General features: G+C 38.0%; 1 protein-coding gene across 4 annotated transcripts in view; it reads right to left on the reverse strand.

Annotated features, from left to right (window-relative positions):
- AP4E1 (adaptor-related protein complex 4, epsilon 1 subunit) overlaps positions 1-20,876 on the reverse strand; it is a 66,980-nt gene that overhangs the window by 5,546 nt on the left and 40,558 nt on the right. For all 4 annotated transcript variants that reach the window (XM_005863937.2, XM_005863938.2, XM_014537796.1 and 1 more), the window contains 6 exons: positions 16,926-17,228; positions 14,947-15,061; positions 11,713-11,836; positions 6,099-6,354; positions 2,378-2,929; positions 980-1,170 (listed from right to left, as the gene is read on the reverse strand). In XM_005863937.2, coding sequence (XP_005863999.1) covers positions 980-1,170; positions 2,378-2,929; positions 6,099-6,354; positions 11,713-11,836; positions 14,947-15,061; positions 16,926-17,228 — 1,541 coding nt within the window. The remainder of the gene's footprint in view (positions 1-979; positions 1,171-2,377; positions 2,930-6,098; positions 6,355-11,712; positions 11,837-14,946; positions 15,062-16,925; positions 17,229-20,876) is intronic.

Consider the following 20,876-nt stretch of genomic DNA (forward strand, 5'->3'; position numbering starts at 1 on the left):
CGTCTTCCCTCCCTCCCCATCCCTTCCACCCTCTCTAAAAGTCAATGGAAAAAATATCCTCAGGTGAGGATTAAAAAATAAATTTAAAAAAATGTTTGAATACAGTACAATATATTCGTAACACTAAATGCGAGACGAGTTAGGCAGTTTTCAATTATGTTGGTAACACTGAACAGTGCCTAGTATAATGCTAAATACTAATATAATCCTATATAATAAAAGGCTAATATGCAAATCAACCAAACGGAGGAACAACCGATCGCTATGGCGCACACTGACCATCAGGGGACACTCAACGCAGGAGCTGCCATTGGTGGTCAGTGCGCTCCCACAGGGGGTGCACCGCTCAGCCAAAAGCCAGGCTCACGGCTGGCGAGCACAGCGGTGGTGGCGGGAGCCTCTCCCCGCTCTGTGGCAGTGCTAAGGATGTCTGACTGATGGCTTAGGCTCGTTCCTCACAGGGAGCGGGCCTAAGCCGTCAATCGGACATCTCTGAGGGCTCCTGGACTACGAGACGGAGGGACACCCCCCCCCAAGTGCACGAATTGTGTGCACCGGGCCTCTAGTGTCTAATAAAAGTATAACTTTGCTGAGTAATTTTCTTGCAGATCTCTAAAGCTTAATAAAATTTGAAAAGCTTTAAGAAAAGCCATGTGGAATCTTTAAAGTTATTTCAGTTTAAACATTTCTTTAATATCAGTTTCTCTCAGAAGTTTTTCAGGATCACCAACCAACCCCAACCTAAATCAAGTCCCATATTATAACTGGTCATTGTACCATTTATTTTCTCTATAATTCACAATTACATATGTGTTGATATGATTGTTCAATGTCTCCTCCCTAGACTGGCCAGTAGGGCCTGTGTCTGAATTGTTATACTCCCTAGCACCTAGCATAGTACTTCTGTCCAGAGAGGAGGCCCAATGAACATATGCTGAATGACTGAATAACCTGAGTTAACATTCCAGAAAATACTTACCTAATGAAATCTAACAGTGATAAGTTTACTGAAAATTCTAGCTGAACAGCATGAGTGTTCATCATTTGGTAATTTATAAAACCAGAAAGATTCCCTTCTGTAAAAGGTTTTTCCATCTGCACACTATATTGAAAGTTTTTTGTGTTCTCTGCTTCTATTATAGGCAAGCAGCATCCGGGTTGCTCAGTGATCTGTAGGTAAAAGTAATACAAGTATTGAAGAAGGGATCGATACAGACTATCATATGAATACCAAATTTCTATTTAATTCAAGTAAAGCACATTACTGTGAGATGTTAATAACTACATTATGAAGATGACTAACAACTTCACTTGAGAAAAATTCACTAGCACAGATAATCAAGAACTAATAGTACACAGATAAAAAAAAATGTAACAAATGTCATTACAATGAAAGCCTCTGTATAATTTGAGAACAAAAAAATATGTATTAAACTCTAGTCTTGTGGCTCTCAATCCTGGCTAGCACCAGATCTTTAAAGCTAGGAGAGTTAAAAGATATATACAGGTGCCTTCCCTTTCCATTCTCCACCCTTACTCAACTACTGGTGGTAGAACTCAGGCAACTGAATTGGGTTTGGTTTTGTTTTAAGTTCCATAGGTGATTCTTATGCAAATCTAGAACTTCTGTCCTGGTCAGGCCAAGGTAATATCCCATTCAACACAATCTAGCTCATAGAAGAAATTAGGTCAGTTTTGTGGAATACTGATCTACTGGTCAAATCTCATTATAACTCCACCAAGGACAGCCACATAATAACACAAACAGCATTATTTCCAGAAATCACAATGAGGTCTCTTGGAGCCAGGCAAGAAACAACTGAAGCCTGAGCACTCTATGATGCAAAAGCACTATTAATATCTTCACTTTAAATGCCAGGAAACTACGGCACAAAGCAGGTATATAACTTGAGCATGGAACACAGCTAAAAAGCAGCAGAAGCAAGATTCAAGGGCAAGCAGTCTGAGTCAAGAGTCTATGTTTGTAACTACTGTGCTCTATCAAAACTCATTTTATATAGGGTGGAGCAAAAGTAGGTTTACAGTTGTTCACATGGAAAATAATGCAATAATTAATAAATAATACAAGAATAAACTCTGTGTTTCACGTACTCACAATTGTAAACCTATTTTTGTCCCCGCTGTATTTGTGGCCTTCTCCAATACAACCTTTATTATGTTTCCTTGAATCTTTTGAATAATTCACTCCTACACAAATTAATTAAATAATCTGTCATATCTTGTACTTTTTTTTTTTGCTAAAGAGGAAGGAAGAATGTGAAAAAAATGCACAAACCATCAGAAGAGCCAACAGCAGAAACACTAAGTAAGCACTGTACATTTAAGGCAAGAAATAACAAACCATTCATTGTCATACCTTGAAATTTTCTGCAGGAGCAATTTCTAAGTTAACACCTTCCAATTCTGAACCACTCTTATTAGAAACTAACCACACCATCAATAAACAATCATCTTTCCAAATTTTGTAAGAAGACAATGACATGGTTTCAGTATTGCAGACCTCCGTAAGATCTGAATGCATGTGCTCAGTAGTTTCTTCCAACAAAGAAGCTAAGGAGCTTTCACCGGCAAGTGAGGCTGAGGTGGACCGGGGAGGGTGAAACACTTCCATGTCATCAGCAAACAAGGAAGGTGCGGGCCGCCTGCACTCTGAGAGTTTCTCCACCAAGGGCGGTTCTGCGAGTGACTCGGAACCCAGAAGTTCTGCACTTAGAGCAAATTTCTCTAATTCTTTGTCTCTTCTATCCCGCAAATTATCCAAGTAATAATCTTCTTCATAAGTCACATTTGTAGGAGAACTAAAGGAAGAACGGGTCATGTTATGAGCATTGGTTTTTTCTCCACTTATGGCTTCTTTGACTTTTGATTTCCTTCTGAACTTGTGAGAGATGGTATCTGCTTTTCCTAGCTGTGAAAATGAAACATAATAATATAAAAAGAAACCATTCTTCTAGTCATGAGTTTTAAACAGTTTTCTATAATTTTAAATGAGCAATTTAATAGCTTGCTGAAGTTCTATCTATAAAGCACAGATTAAAAAAGAATCAGAGATAAATAAAATGTTAAGCCCTGAAATTCTGACAGCTATATAACATTGAACTACTAGCTAAATCTTATTTCTCATTTAATAACACATAAAATCAGCCTGGCCATGGGTGGGTGTTTGAGTGTCAACCATGAACCAGGAAATTATGGTTTCATTCCCAGTCAGGGCACATGCCAGGTTGCAGGCTCAATCCCAGCAAGGAGTGTGCTGGGAGCAGCTGATCAATGTTTCTCTGTCATCATTGATGTTTCTCTCTCTCCTTCTCCCCTCCTCTCTGAAATCAATAAAAATTTATTTTAAAAATAAAAGTAAATAAATAACACATAAAAGAAAGAAATGTTAAAAAGTCCAATGTAAACAATTCTAAAAACTTGCTAGATTTCAGAATACTAGAGTACAGAATTGCGCAAATTAAAAAGAGTGAGAAACCCAGCTATTTTTTTGTTCTTGAGTTTTCTTATAGAGTTCTCCTCAAACTCTGACTCAGGAATATACAGTAATCATGATTTCATGGCCTATGAGTCAATAAACAGGGAAGAAAAACTGGTTTTACCTCAAGAATCAACTGGCAATGGCTGACTGGAACACATAGCAGTAAAGAATTCTATAAGTGACTAGTGATGTTAGCTATGGATTCTAGAGGTGGGAACAGTAAATTTGCCATCCTTGAGCTAACCCTCCTGAGGAATGGCCTGCAAATCTATATAAGAAGAGTGACTCAAGTGTCCCCTTGCCTCTCAAAGTCCTATCTAAAATCAGTAGAACAGACTGGCACTCACTACTCTAAGTCTGGGGGCTGTACCACCACATGGCTACCCTTCACATGATTCTAGTTTACCAGAATTCTAGGTCCCTGTCCATAATCTCTCATTCTTTCAAGTCCCAACACCTCTTCCAACTCTCAAAAGTAAGGGATGAGTCTGTCTCCTCCCTTTCAATTCAGAAGTCATCACACAAAAACTAACACTGTTTTAAGACAAAAACAAGTGGGGGTGGGTGGGTAAAGGATTTCCATTCCAGTAGCCATGGGACTTGAATTAGACACACAGTAGTCCCCCTTATCTGTGATTTTGCTTTCCATGGTTTCAGTTACCTACAGTCAACATCAGTCCAAAAATATTAAATGGAAATTTTCAGAAATAAATAATACATAAGTTTCAAATTGCACGTCATTCATAGTAGTGTGATAAAATCTCTCACTGTCCTGCTATGTACATCCCAGGACGTGAATCATTCCTTTGTCTAGCATATCCAGGCTGTATACGATAGCTACCCATTAGTCACTTAGCCCTCTGGGTTATCAGATCAACTGTCTCAGTACTGCAGTGCTTGTAATTCATGTGCCCATATTTTACTTTAATAATTGCCCCAAAATACAAGAGTAGTGAAGCTGGCAATTTAGATATGCCAAAGAGAAGCAATACAGTGCTTCCTTTAAACGAAAAGGTGAAAGTTCTTGATTTAATAAGAAACAAAAAAAAAAAAATCATATGCTGAGGTTGCTAGGAACAAATCTTCTATTTGTGAAACTGTGGGGAAGAAAAAAGAAATTTGTACCAGACTGTGGTAGCAACTCAAACAGTAAAGTTACAGCTACAGTCGGTGAAAAGTACTTAGTTAAGATAGAAAACACATTAAATTTGTGGCTGAGAGACATGAACAGGAAACATGTTTTAAATGATGGTAATGTGTTGCTCCAGAAAGTACTAAGCCTACACGAAGACTTCAGCAAAGGATCCCCTGAAACGAGTGACACCAAGCCATTTACTGCAAGCAATACTGTTAGGCTAAATTTGTTTTTTCTTAGGAGGGAATGAATATCAAGTCTAACAGAAATGGGATCTGTAAAAGACAGAGATACAGTAAAGAATGTAGCCTGGAGTCTGGCCTAGTGTTGACAAGGATGGAGAGAAAATTCCACTAGGGAGAAGGAGGATGAAAGAACTGGGACCATGTAAAACTGAAGAAAATGTAGCTCTAATCACAATTTTGCACTAGGTATGTTCATCAGGCTGCCAAATGGAAAATGACATGGAATTTTCAGACACTCAAAAATAGTACCTTGCCCAGCAGGTGTGGCTCAGTGGTTGAGTGTCGACCTATGAACCAGGAGATCATAGTTTGATTCCCATTCAGGGTACATGCCCAGGTTTCATGATCAATTCTCAGTATGGGAAGTGCAAGAGGCAGCCAGTCAATTATTCTCTCTCATCAGTGATATTTTTATCTCTCTCTCTCCCTCTCCCTTCCTCCCTGAAATCAATAAAAATAAATATATTTTTAAAAAATAGCACCTGCCCTTCTTTTACTATGAGAATAATACATTAGGATAAAAACTTTTGAAAATCACTATAATCGTAATGCCTGAATGTAGTTTCCATTTTTGTATAATTCATTCAATCTCAAAACACTTTTATCTTCTTAACAGTTATAGGTAAGATGTAAATAGAATTTTATATTATTTTTAGTATATCCTAAGTATTTTTTATTTTACAATGCAGTACTTAGCATTTTTAATGGCTGAGTAGTATTCTGAGCTAATATAATTTATGTACCCTTTCTCCTGTTAGACACCTAAATTGACTCCTATTTTTCACTATTAAAAACATCATTTTGAGAAGTACTTTTTTCACAGACAAATCAATATTGTTGAACTATTATTGTTGACAGTATTTCCATCAAACCCCTCCCACTGAGAACTGTCCCCCACCCACTGGGGTGAGAATACTCTTAGTTACAGTTATAACTTTATTTGGGCCCTGCCCCTTGCCTAGCTGACTAGACAGACTAGAGAGAACTCCTTACTCAAGCTGAGCCAATTAGATTTTCTCTTTCAGGAATACAAAGGTGTGTCATTGGTGGCTCTGGAGCTGGGAAAGCCATTTCCCACTAGATAGACAGATAGATAGATAGATAGATAGATAGATAGATAGATAGATAGATAGATAATGGCCAAGAGCTTTCATAGAGCAAGGTTTTTTATATGAAACAGGGGACACAGACTCTCAGAGGAATATAACTGGCTACTTACCAAATTGACTGTACTTTCTGATCCTAGCCCAACAAATAACGACGATGCCAGCAGCTGCTTTTCTTTCTCCTCTTTAGATTGGGCAAGGACTTGAGATGGGTCCTTTTTTGATATAGTTGGGTCGACATTCTCTATTATGCTCTCTTGAGAAACAGGCGGAGCTTCCGTTTCATCACCAGTTTTGCTTTCCTTCTTGGGAAGATAGCCCTCTTTCCCCCACAATTTCTGTATACCTTCCAGCTTCAAGCTACTTGTCCTAAGGAGATTGATAATGAAATCAAGTCAATTTAAGTAACTGCTAAGCAATTACTTTCTTGAGGCATTTTTAAAAACCTGTCGTTGCCACGGCCTTTTAGAAACAGCTTTTTATTTTAAAATGTATGCCCAAAGCAAAATCTAGATCTCTAGATTTTATTTTAGTTACAGCCAAACCCCCCCTCCACCATCATTCAGACAAAGGATTTAAGGCAACAGAACTCTAGACATAGTTTAAAATTTAGATCATTTAATTTTCATTTAATTGCTTACATAAGGTGTCCACAAATAGAACTACTGTAAATCAGTTCCTTAACCCCAATGACTTTGCAAAATATCTTCAATTCTGATGAGTTAAACTTAAGTTTTTTAGCTATAATCACTCAGTGAAAGAATTAACTCTACATAAATTCATCAAATAAAATCCTGTTGTAAAAAAAATAATCATTCAAATCCACTCAAATGTATAAACTTACCTTTAATCCAAAAGGTTTTCTTGATATGAACACTAGCTACATTTTCAACCATTACAATGTACCTTTATAAAAATGAAGCGAGGTTTGATTTATAAAAGAAAAAAGATTTTTGAAAAAAACATGAAGATTAGGAGGTTTTTATACCTGAGTTGAAGAAGAATTAAAGTAGTGATTAGAATTTGGGCTCACCTACTGCTGTCCCAAAAATGACAGCTATGAATCTGCAGTGTCTAATATAACCATAAGTACAGGCTGAAACAGCCAAAGATTGCCTCTATTATGTTCATATAAGAACTGTGTGTCCTTGGCACTTGGCTCGTTTAAGTAGCCCTGTTGTGGTCCAAAATAGCATTTTGGAAATTTTCACTACAAGATAGGCAGATCATAAAAAAAAGACTCAGAAATGTTTGTACTGATTATTATTCCCTTCTAATTAGTTAGAATCGTGATCACTTTGATTTTCTGTATAATGCCAAAAACAAAAATAGGTAGTTATACTTCATACTGAGTGAAGAACTAATAGCTATTAAGTACTAATTGGCTGAAAGAAAATCTGAATGTTAATAAAGAATGACCTACAGCCCTAACCGGTTTGGCTCAGTGGATAAGAGCGTCGGCCTGCGGACTGAAAGGTCCCAGGTTCGATTCCGGTCAAGGGCATGTACCTTGGTTGCAGGCACATCCCCAGCAGGAGGTGTGCAGGAGGCAGCTGATCGATGTTTCTCTGTCTTCAATGTTTCTACCTCTCTATCCCTCTCTCTTCCTCTCTGTAAAAAATCAATAAAATATAAAAAAAAAAAAAGAATGACCTACAGGGAATCAGTCCATTCCTCCTCAATAAATTTTGCTGCTAAATGGTCCTTTACAAGTATCTCCATTTCTCTCTTTCTTTCAGGTACCAAAGAATTTTCTAAAAAGTTATCAAGCCCAGCCAGGGTGGCTCAGTGGTTGAGTGCCCACCTATGAACCAGGAGGTCACAGTTCGATTCTCGGTCAGAGCACATGCCTAAGTTGAGGGCTCAATTCCTGAGGGGGTGTACAGGAGGCAGCCGATTGATGATTCTCTCTCATCCTTGATGTTTCTATCTCTCTCTCCCTCTCCCTTTCTCTCTGAAATCAATAAAAATATTTTTTTTAAAATAAAAATAGCCTGGCCAGCATGGCTCAGTGGTTGAGCGTCAACCTAGAAACCAAGAGGTCATGGTTCGATTCTTGGTCAGGGCACATGCCCAGGCTGGGCTGCAGGCTTAATCCCCAATGGGGGGCCTGCAAAAGGCAGCCTATCAATGATTCTTTCTCATCATTGATGTTTCTATCTCTCTCTCCCTCTTCTTTCCTCTCTGAAATCAATAAAAATATATTTAAGAAAATAAAATAAAATAAAAAATAAAAAACTATTATCTATCAACCTCTTACAAGAAAACTGGTTGTCCTTGCATGAGCAGATCCAAAAGTGCTCATGGTAGCCACTAAAATGACCCCCAGTATCTCTAGGGTGCTCACCAGCAGCAATTCAAAGGGATTCATAATGTTCACAGCAGGATTATAGAGCTTCTATAACCCAGTTTACCAAGACATATCCTTTAATGATTTTTTTTAAAAGCAAGTCCCCAAGTTTTACTAATAAATGATTCAAATACTAGTTTTTTTAAAAAGGCAGGTGTTTTGGACACCAGGATGCTCCATACAGATCTCCCTTCAATGCAGAACTGTACTGTCCCTGCTGTTGGCAGTGCAATCCCTCCACTGCCTTAGGGGCAGAGGGCCACCTCACCAAACATAACGCTGCTTCCAGAGCAACCCGCACGCAGTGACTGATGAACTTAAGCACAGAGCCCTGTCCACCCATTTTGTCCACCTGAGGATAACTCTGAAGGGCCATTCTAGCTCCAGAGCTCCCCATGGGGTCAGTAAAATCTGTCATTGCATTGCATGGCATCTTAACTACTTCCTCTGCCCAAACCTGCTTCTTTCCCCTTCCTTCCATAGGTATTGAACTCAAGGGGACTCCTTAATATTCTACACGCTAAATTCCACCACACTGTGTGCTTCTCAGGAAACCCAACCCCCAACAAAGGGCAAGACGAGAAAGGGGAAGAAAAGTAAGCCTAAAAGTAGCCTTGAGCTATTTTAAAGGTTTTTCTGGCTCATTTCATCTGCACAACATGCTTCTCATCAACATAAATTTTCTCTGTCATACATTATATACAAACAGTCTAAAAAGCAGACAAGTAAATAAGAGAGCAGCATAAAGCCTTCATATACAAAATATGATATAAAACATACTGTAAAAAAATGTTTTTAAACACGAGTCATCTTGGTCTGGATTTGGATAATAAAAAAAACCTAATACAAATGGTATACCTTGTATTATTTTGACTCAGACCATTCAAACACAGAAGTAAATTCTGGCCAAGCAACCTTCAAAAGATTGGGGACATATTTTACACTCAGCTCTAGGAATTCCCATTTGAGGTACGGTACTGCCTATAATAGGACTTAGGGTAAGAAATTGTCAATTGGGCTGGCAACTGCTTTGCTATCACCTTGCCAGAGACTACAGAAGAGTGACAGTCTCCTCCCTAAAGCTGATTCACTTGGCCAATTACCACAGAGGTTTCTAATCTGAAATAATGAGTGAGCTGTGGTCCTCTTTGGAAAAGAATTTTAAATGCACCCTTGTGTTCCATTTTATGGTAATACAGCATATGTGTAATTCCTTAGCTGCTTTGCCAAATGCCCTGTCTCTGAGAGTAGAACATGTTTGCACATAGAATTTACAAGGCCCTGTTTAATATTTAGTTTAATACTAAAAAGCAGATGCTGTCAATTGTTGTGCAGGTAAAGGGACTATGTCTCCTCCCTGGGTTTGGAGCGTTCTTGTCTCTCCTTCCCTTGCCCCTCAGTTCCCTATTTGGGGCACTTAATTGCTATCACCTCCACTATCACATGCCTACAAACCATACCTGCTTTCCATGCTTGGAATGCCAAAAATTAAATGTCTGAGAAAGAAATGGGTGTCCACAGAGCAGGAAAAAAGGCTAAGGAAGAGAATTTGAACTTATGCCACTTCATTCAGCATATCATTCTACATTCCTCATGATCTATGTGTTTTTGTTCTGAGAAAAACTTCTTACAACCATCTCCCTGAAAGACTGACACACGTAAAGATGAACATAAAATAAGGTGAATGACTCCTTAATGAATATATGAAAACTCAAAATTCAAATGTCATCTTTGAAAGTTGTCACCTTTGAGATTTTATCACATTTATTCCAACAATGCTGCCATTACTCAAAACACTTGAACTCTTTTAGAAGAAGCTCCTACACAAACAAGAAGGCCATTTTCATTTACTTCATATCACAACAGAATAGTGACCAAAGTCATCCAGATTGATCAGAAATTTTATTTGATAAACTCAGCTTTTGGATAATGATAATGATGACAGCTACCATTTATTAATCACTATGTACTCAGCTATATGAGGCACTTTGCATAATTATCTCATTTAATTTAATCATCTTTCTGAGAGTAATTTATTTATATTTCCAAAATCAAAACCTACTTAAAAAGGTTACCATTTGGCTGCACATAAGACATTTAGACATCTGTATCACCAATTTTCAAGGAAAGGAACTCTAGAAGCATTTTGAGTAAAGCACACAACTTCCTCAGGTGAAGTCAATCACCTTATTTTATGTTCATCTCTCTATCTGTCAATCTTCCAATGAGATGGTTATGAAAAATCGATTATGAGAAATGTAGAATTATATGCTCAATATTCACCTGGGTATATAAGTTGTGATATACTTCTTTAAATATATTATACACACACATATATATACACACATATACATACAATATGTAGTAATAATACACACATCATTACTGTGTGTAAAGGTTGTATACATCCTATGCTATCTTGGAAATAAGCAAACACTCTCTCTCTCTCTCTCTCTCTCTCTCTTTATTTTTATTTTTTTGTTGATCCTCACCCAATGATATTTTTCCATTGATTTTTAAAGAGAGTGGAAGAGCCCTAGCTGATTTGGCTCAGTAGATAATACATCAGCCTGCGGACTGAAGGGTTCCAGGTTCTATTCTGGTCAAGAGCACATGCTGGGGATGTGGGCTCCATCCCCAGTAGGGGGCGTGCAGGAGGTAGCCAATCAATAATTCTCTCTCATCATTGATGTTTCTTTTTTAAAAATATATTTTTATTGATTTCAGAGAGGAAGGGAGAGGGAGAGAGAGAGAGACATCAATGATGAGAGAGAATCACTGATTGGCTGCCTCCTACACCCCCACCCCTCCCCACACCGGGGATCGAGCCCACAACCTGGGCATGTGCCTTTAACAGAAATCAAACTTGGGACTCTTTAGTCCGCAGGCTGATGCTCTATCCACTGAGCCAAACCAGCTAGGTCATCATTGATGTTTCTATCTCTCTTTCCCTCTCCCTTTCTCTCTGAAATCAATAAAAATATATTTTTTAAAAAGAGAGAGAGAATGGAAGACAGGGAGAGAGACAGAGAGAGAGAGAAACATCAATGTGAGAAAGACACATCGATTGGTTGCCTCCCACATGCACCCCAACCAGGGCCGGGGATTGAGCCTGCAACCGAGGTGTGTGCCCTTGGCCAGAATAGCACCTGGGACTCATCAGTCCATGGGCTGGCTGATGCTACATCCACTGAGCCAAACCAGCTAGGGCGCAAATTCTCTTAAAGTGTAAAGACATACTGTATCGTATCAATACATTTTTGAGAGCAAGAAATAGAAACAACAGCCCAAGCAGAATTTATCTTTCAGGAACCCCTCTACATTTAAAGACATTTAAATATTCCCATGTTCTCAATTTTAGTAAGAAAGGAACTTACTCTTTCAGCCCTATTTCTGCACTGTTTCCAGATATATCTGAACCCAGAGAAATGCCAGCAGGAGACTGTCGTCCAGTAAAGCCAGATGAAGAAAAGGAGAGTCCATATGGTTCAAAATTGAGAACTAGAAATTTAAAACAATAAGAATGGTTCATATTTAAAACAAAGCCAAAATTATTTTTAAAAAGGCAAAAATTATCAAAGTTACCATCATTACTAAAATAAAATAACTGAAGACTAGAATCCAGTGACAATTTTTAAACTGGAAGGGAACTTGGAGATGATCTAACCAAATATTTATAATAATAACAAAGCAGCTATGATTTATTTAATACTACTACAATCTTCACACTATTAGCTGATCAAAGACAGTACTTCATTTTTATCATTTTACCTCCCTTAGAACCTAAAAAAAAAATTCAATTAGGAAAGAGCTAATAAACCAGATCTACTGAAAAGTTGCCGCTCTCAAGCAAAAATGTTTAAGCAGCTATGAACGAAGAGATGGCTGCATTTTGCTTAACAAAATGGCACATTCCTGTACTGAACAGACTGACATAGCCCTCGATGTGAAATCTCCCTTCCTGATGAGGAACAGGTTTACTCAGGTTCGGATTCCATTGAGCCTGTACACCCAAATGAACTCAACCAGAGCCTTGAAAATTCATGTTGTTATTATGGTAGAGCAGATGCCAATATACATTCTCTTCTTTCTCAGTAACAGAACCCTTGATTCTTAGCTAGGTACATGGCCACCCAGAAAAGAGATGGCATTTCCAGACTCCTTTGACATCTTTCTTCCCTCCCTTCCTCTCCTATATTCATGAAGCCAACATCAATCCTAGGCTGGATACTTATGATATTTCTTTAATGGGAAAGAGCAATAACCTTCTGCTTTGTATAAGGTCCCACTATGTATATTTGTTTTCCTAACTGCCTCATTTATCTTTTTTCTTCTTAAATCATAAAAAGTACCTACGAATATATTAATGTGGATATCCTCATTTTACAAATGAAGAAATTGTGGCAAAGAGGTTGCCACGAACTTACCCAAGATTACAAAGAAAGGAAATGATACAGGCAGATAAGAAAGAAAGAAAAAAGAAATCAGACATTCTGGTTCCAGAGTTTCACTCTCAACTACTATATTACATTGCCTCTTCCAAAGAAACATAGCCCTCAATGTGAAATCTCCCTTACTGACGAAGAGTATGTGACCCAAAGAGTACCAAATAAATGTTTGTTTGTTAGCTAAATGAATGATATAGAAGAGGAATCAATGTGCAGTAGAAAAAAAGTAATGTGCAAATTGATAATCAGGAAAACTGAGTTCTTTGATGTAGGTCAGGTGTTAACTAGGTATATGAACTAGACCAGGGGTCCTCAAACTACGGCCCGCGGGCCACATGCAAATACAAGTATTGTATTTGTTCCTGTTTTGTTTTTTTACTTCAAAATAAGATATGTGCAGTGTGCATAGGAATTTGTTCATAGTTTTTTTTAAACTATAGTCCGGCCCTCCAACGATCTGAGGGACAGTGAACTGGCCCCCTGTTTAAAAAGTTTGAGGACCCCTGAACTAGACCTTCATTTCTTTATAAAGTGAAGAGTTCAGACTAGGTCAGCAGTTTCCAAATGCTGATTTGATAATCAGAATCAAGCTGACTTCACCGATCACCCATAGACCTTTGTGTACATACAGCCAAGCTTTCAGAGATTTAAATATAGAAGGTATAGGGATAGGGCTATGTCCTGTCTTATAACTGATTTCTCGCCCCATGATGTAACAGATAGCCTAAGCTCATGAAATTTGGATTTTACTTTAGAAAACTTTTGAAAAATAGATTTTGGAAGAAAAGGGAAGAGCCTAATTTGAGAGCTTAACCCCATTTATAATGATGTTCTATGGGGGAAAAGTACTTGGCAAAGGAATTCATTCGTTTGGGGAATTCCAGGACTGTCTATTATATTTATATCAGCCACTTACCTTATTTTAAGAATAGAGACAGGCAGTGCCAGGAACTAGGCTCTTCATCCTATCTCCCCTTCCCTACCCCACCCCTGAACTGTAGTAATAGCAGGCTGATGGCCCAGGCACACTGAAAATAAGGAATATGGCAAATGGACCACATCTCCACTCTGGAACTCCAGATTTTCACTCCTTGTCCTGGATGTCATAAGGCTTCTATATGCACTACAGTCACAGGTCGGGCAATTATAACTCAAAATTTATTTACCGCCCCCCCCGCCCCCAACACACATACATATTCTATCAATACAGGGTATCACTGTGCTAAACAATATGTCACAAACTTTAAAAGAACAAATACTTCTACAAAAAGATAACATCATGCCTATTATTAGTGTTTGTGCTTTTTGGTCTCATTTTAGGATCAACCATTTAGTTGTACTCATATGCCTAGCACAGAGCCTAGAAAATATTAAGTACTCAACAAAACCATTAAACTATTTAAGCCATTAAATAATTTCCTCCTTACTAAAATCATGACAGAAATCTTTCCCTGACAGCTACATTTCTTAAATTCTTTCCTGTCTTCGCTGTTCCTAACGTCACTGATCACATATTTTGTTGGAGGAAGTGTTCTAACACACTTAAGATATACAACACTGCACAGAATGAAAATGAAACTCACTAGTCCATAGAACCAGTTTTTTCCTGAAACTGTTTCACAGGTATGCTCACACTACTCTCTGTCAGCCCTCTATCACCGTGACCAACATGGTAATTCCACCTGCCAAGCAGGTCTTTTGAAATTCCTGGATGGCTGTCATATCTTAGGCACTGCTGTATAGGAAGCCTACGACTTCAGGAATACCTCTAGGCTAACTGTTTTTTCCTGGGTTTCCAACGACCTAGTCAGGGTAAACAAGTCAAAACAGATTTAAAGAGGAAAAATAAAAGTAAATACCCTCAATTATTTACTTACACGCATAAAAAAAGATGTCCCACCCTGGCCGGTGTGGCTCAATGGTAGAGTGACAGGTTCAACTCCTTGTCAAGGGCATTACCTGGTTGCAGGTTCGTTCCTCAGCCCCAGTACTGGCACATGCAAGAGGCAACCCATGGATGTGTCTCTCTCACATTGATATTTCTCTCTCTCTTCCCCCTCCTTCCACTCTCTCTAAAAATCAATCCTTACCCATGGATATTTTTTCCATTAAGAAAAAAAAAAGATATCCCTATAACCTAGCCTATAAACTCATAAAAATTACCTTTTTCCTGGGAAAGCTTTTCCTCCTGCCGTTGGTGGTGAGGTTTGTAAGGTGCTGCCCCCTGACTGAGTTCTTCAGCCACATGACTATCCAGAAAAGATAAGGAAGCATCTACCTATATTAAATTGAAGCAAAAATCAGGAATTAAAAAATTTGCCCTAAAACAGTAGATTGTATGTTCACATAGGTACTTTCAGCCCATATATCCTAAAAACATTTTTTAGGTGAAAAGCAGAGTTTCAATTCCAAAAGTACTACCTAACTCTGTAGCTTTCTGAAACATCTATAATCAAATCACTCAGCTAAGTCATTTCCAATTATTACTGAGTTTCACTGCACCAAGGAATACATTTTTGAGCATCCAATATATTAGGGCATCATGTTTGCTCCTATGATAGAGACAAAAGAAGACACAGTTCCTGCCCTCATGAGACTTGTAACCTACCAGAGGAGAAGAGACATCATATACTAAAGCTATAATCTGTATTAGTTTCCAGCTGTTGAGGGATAAAAACAAGGTGCTGACAACACTCGTTCCTTCTGGAGGCTCCAGGGGAGAATAAGTTCCTTATCTCTTTCAGCTTCTAGAGGACTGCTAGCATTCCTTGGCTGTGGCCACATCCCTCTGATCTGTTTCTATAGCTACTCTGCCTTCTCTACACTGAACTCTTGCCTCACTTTTCTAAGGGCCCTTGTGATTATCTCATGCCTACTTGGACAATCCAGGATAATGCCCCCATCAAAAAATTCTTATCTTAATCACATCTACAAAGTCCCTTTTACCATGTAAGGTACATACACACAGGTTCCAGAGATTGAGATGTGACCCTCTTGGCGAGCTATTATTCGGCCTCCCACAGTGCCTTTGATTTAACTATCCTATTCTTTTCTACCTGAAAATGCTTTTTCAAAAATCTATGGAAAATTACTTAACTAATTTCAACAGGAATAGAAAAGTACTAGAGAATGATTAAGTGGGGGGGGGGGGGGAACAAGAGATGGAGAATGAGTAAGGGGAAAAGGAGAAGAGAAAAAGTAAGAAGAGAAAGAAAAATGAGATATACACAAGAGGATAGTAGTGATAACCCCAGAAATCAGAATAGCTTCTCCTGATTTAGCCAAACGTATGCAAACAACTCAGATAATTTAGAACAGCAAGTAATTCTCAAACATTTAAGTGGCTTGTCACACTCTGAATTTGGAAAGGTTTAGTTTCACTAAGATTCTTGGAGAAAAGAGGAAGTGTGGTTATTTCCTAGTTTAATTTTATATGCAGCATATTTATTGATCATCTCAATGAACGTCTCTGAAATGTCTACCAAATGTTAAAGCAAGGCCTTTGCCTTTGAGGACCTATTGAGAGAATGAAGGAACAAAGCTTCAAAATTAATACAAGTCATGAAAATCTGATTCAGAATTAGTGGGAATACCACCCATCCTCTCTATCAACTATATGACATCTAACATATAAAAATTTGAGCAAATCTGGTTTCCTTTTGGAAGTTTTCTGATTTACACCAATCTGAGGGACAGACTGAGTGCATTGGGTTAAAAGGGGTGGTAGCTAAAAGGAGGTGGGAGAAAGAAAGGTTGGTGGTCAGATTCCAAAGTGGTAAAGAATTTAGACAGTAGATGGACAAAATAAAATGGAGAACTATCTTTTACATTCTCAAAGAAAAGAGAGGAATAATAAAACAACATATTAGAGTTCAAAGGGGATAAAAATTCTTGAATTATTATATATTCAAAGAGATTGTCAGAGCAGAAATCCTTCATTGAAGTTCTCCAGAAGAGACACTCTTCAATTCCTGACTTAGGATCACTACTGCACAGAAGCTCTCAAATTCTCTTCTACTAATGAGAGAAAAATTCCAACCTACAGAAACTATATTTTGATACATTTCTGACATATCACAAATGCAAAAATTATTGTTTAAAGATTATGCAATTTTTAAAAAGGTAGAACACAGATGTCTTACCACCATGTCTTCACAACTCTTATTAACTGGAAGCAAACTCTTCATAAGTTCTGCATTCTCATGCAAATGCTTTAGTTCAAATGCATGCTGTCTCAGACAAGTATCCAAAGAAACCGTAAATTCCTGGATTAATCTCTCAACAATGTTAGAAGAGTGTGCCTGAGGTGTCAACTTGGTCACGGCAGCAATTAGCCAGGCTTTTGTTTCTGAAGAAATGGAATCATTCATAAGTAACTTGTAGAGCTTGGTTATAACTTCTCCTGGCGTTTCCTTATCTAAGAGGTAGGAATACTCCCCTAATACCTATGAGTAAAACAAGGAGATGTTTATATACAAATATCAAGTTATACAGCAAACTATACTTGGAAATCTAAACCAAGTGCCTATTGCTGAAGTGAATCTAATCTAGATTAAACATATTCTCATGGTAAAAAATATATTAGATAAAGATCAAATTGCACATATTAGTTCAAAATTATACCAAGAATTGGAACTTAATACAAAAATGTTTTCTACATCTTGATCATTAACAATATACAAAACAGACACCTTTACCAGTTAGCCTTCTTCTGAACTTCCAGGTTTGGCTGTTGGTTTTTACCAGCATTTTCACATTCTGTTATTACTTTCCAATAAAGTATTTAAATGAGCGGTTCTCACATGCTAGCATGCATAAGAGTCACCTGAAGTGTTTCATTAAAATATAGATTTCTAGGTTCTGACCACAGATATATTAAAAGAGATTATCAAAGAGTACAAATCCCTTCACTGCAGTTCTCTAGAAGAGACACTCTTCAATCCTGATTAGGATCACTACTGAACCAAAGCTCTCAAATTCTCTCTCAGACTAATGTGAGAAAAATTCCAACCTACAGAAACTACAGCATGCCTGCGGTGATAATCTGCACTGCACATTTTGAACAAGCATCAGCTGATTCTGATGAAGATGACCCACAGAACTTTGAAGAACAGTGATCTATGTTACATATCATTTTTCTTACATCTAACTTATCCAGGAGATATATAATCCTACTCGTCTAAACATCACTAATAAACTGATAACTCATGGAGTGTGAGACCTTTCCTAAATAGTATTTATTAAGTATTTTCATGTCTTTGGTGTAATATTGGCACTAGCAAGAAAAAAAAGGGAGGTGAGGTGACAGTCAAGGGAAGATGTATCGCTTAGTAACAAGAAGAGGAGGAAAAAGAAATACGACTCATTGTCCTAGCCGGTTTGGCTCAGTGGATAGAACGTCAGCCTGTGGACTGAAAGGTCCTGGGTGCCATTCCGGTCAAGGGCACATGCCTGGGTTGCAGGCTCGATCCCCAGTAGGGGGAGTGTAGGAGGCAGCCAATCAATGGTTCTCTCTCATCATTGATGTTTCTACCTCTCTCTCCCTCTCTCTTACTCTCTGAAATCAAAAATATTTTTTAAAAAGAAATACGACTCATTAAGTTCAATCCTTAAATAGTAAGATAATTTTTGAGTGCTTTAATAAACGTAGTTACCTCTCTAGAAGAGCAGGTAGCCTAAATCCCAGTTCAAAAATTGGTGAATTTATATTTCTAGGAAGATGGAGTAGAAGCATTTTTCCCCTATTCTTCCCATGAAATACACCTAAAAATCCTTGATGTTATAAATAAAACACATGTAAAAAGACTCTGAAAGGTGAAGAAAAGGCAAATCGCTAAGGACCTTGGGATCTAAGGAACAATACAGTGAGTTATCTGTTGCCTCATACACCCCAGACTGGATACTGGAGAACTAACAACCTGGAAACACCAATGGGCTCAAACAAAAAAGTCCCAGGAAAAGCCTGCCCTCTAGCCAAATAGCCAGGAAGACAAAAAGCTTGGACTCCAGCTAAGCACCACACAGAAAAAAACTGCAGCCCTACCCGTACCAGCAGAGGCAGAGAGAAGGGCCAGACTTCAACCCCTGCCAGGCTGTAAGAGGCACAACTCCCCCACAAGGATGGTGACCGAGAAGGCCGAGTGGGGGGTCAGGACTTGCATCCCACCAAGCTGCAGAGGCCCACTCTATGGCAGTGTCCATGAAGGCCCCACAGGAAGCCTACATCACCTCCACCCAGGTATAAAGAGGTGCCCTTCCCTTCTCTGCTGGGGGTGCGAAGCCTGTGGAGAGTCAGCACTTTCCCCATTGCTCAGCAATAACAAGGCCACCCCTTCACAGCGTCAGCAGAGGCCACTTGTTTAATCTTAACACCCTTGTCGCAACACCATCTCCAAAAGAATTTAGTCATCATTTATGGAACACACCACCCAACAGCAGCAGAATGCCCATTCTTTTCAGGCACCCAGAGAACATAGCACCACCCAGACAATATCACAGGCCGTAAAACAAACCTCAACAAATTTAAAAGGAACTGAAATCACACAGTATTTTCTCTGACAATAGAATCAAACTAGAAATCAGTAACAGAAAAGATAACAGGAAATTTTCCAAACACTTAAAAATAAACAACTCTCTTCTACACAATCTTTCCAGAAAATAGAAATGAACACCCTCAACTCATTTTATGAAGCCAGTATTACCTTGATACCAAAACCAAACAGAGAAGAAATGTGAAAACTACAGACCAATATCCCTCATGAACAGAAATGAAAAAATTCTTAATGTTTCAAGAAATCTACAAAAACAATTCGAGATTGCCAGGCAACAAACATATAGAAACCGAAATTAAAAATACATTTACTACTTCTCTAAAGAAAATGAATTACTTAAGTATAAATCTAACAAAACATGTACAGGATTTATATACTGTAGAAATAAAAACACTCTAAATATATGGAATGTAAATAAATAAATAAATAATAAATAAATAAATAAAATTACATGTCATGTTCATGGAGAAAAAAACAAATGGCCACCAAATATAATAACCAATTTAGCATAAGGATTATCAATGCTAAAAGCACTGGTGAAAGAGAGCTGAGGAAAAGATGTTCACAGAGCCTCACAGAATCACCTCACAGATTAGTTATAAATTACTAAAGAGAAAGCACTCCTTGACAATGGAGAGATCTAAAGGTCAATGTCTTCACCAAACAAACTTACAATCACCGATAACTGAAGGAATTGAAATTATATGCATCCTGATATGATGCAGTAGAAAGTACATATGATTGCCAATGTAGAAGTCTTGCTAAAAATGTTTAACAGAACCAGAAATAATCAGAGAAATTCAGAAATGTTGGACATTCTACAACTCAATAGTATTCATCGAAAAAAATCAATGTCAGGAAAACAAAAAGAAACTGAGGCTCATTATAAAATTCTTAAAAGGCTAAAAGGATATAAATAAATAGAATTTGCAAACCCTTACTGGATCTAGGATTGGGAAGAGCAGAAAAACAGCCTTAAGGAGACTTATTTTTTTTTGACAACTGAATAAATCTGAATATAAACTGTATCTTAGGTGATATTAATAAATTAATATTTCTTAGGTATAATAATGGTTTTATCATTATCTAGAATAATGTCATTCTTACGAGATTCATGTTCAATTTTTTATGGGTCAAGTGTCATTATGTCTGCAACTCAATTTTAAATGGTCCAGTAAAACAAACTGTATAGAGATAGATCTAGATATAGATATAGGTGTTGATAGAATAAAGCGAAGATGATTAAAAATAATAACTGGGATGCCCAGCCAGTGTGGCTCAGTGGATGAGCATCAACCCATGAACCAGGAGGTCATAATTCAATTCCCTGTCAGGGCAAATGCCTGGGTTTCAGGTTCAATCCCCAGTAGGGATCGTGCAGGAGGCAGCTGATCAATGATTCTCTCTCATTGCTGATGTTTCTATCCCCCTCTCTCTTCTTCTCTCTGAAATCAATCATTTTAAAAAATAAAATAATAGCCGAAACCGGTTTGGCTCAGTGGATGGAGCGTCGGCCTGCGGAATGAGAGGTCCCGGGTTCGA

Source organism: Myotis brandtii, unplaced genomic scaffold (genome assembly GCF_000412655.1).
Source record: "Myotis brandtii unplaced genomic scaffold, ASM41265v1 scaffold182, whole genome shotgun sequence".
NCBI classification, from domain to species: Eukaryota; Metazoa; Chordata; class Mammalia; order Chiroptera; family Vespertilionidae; genus Myotis; species Myotis brandtii.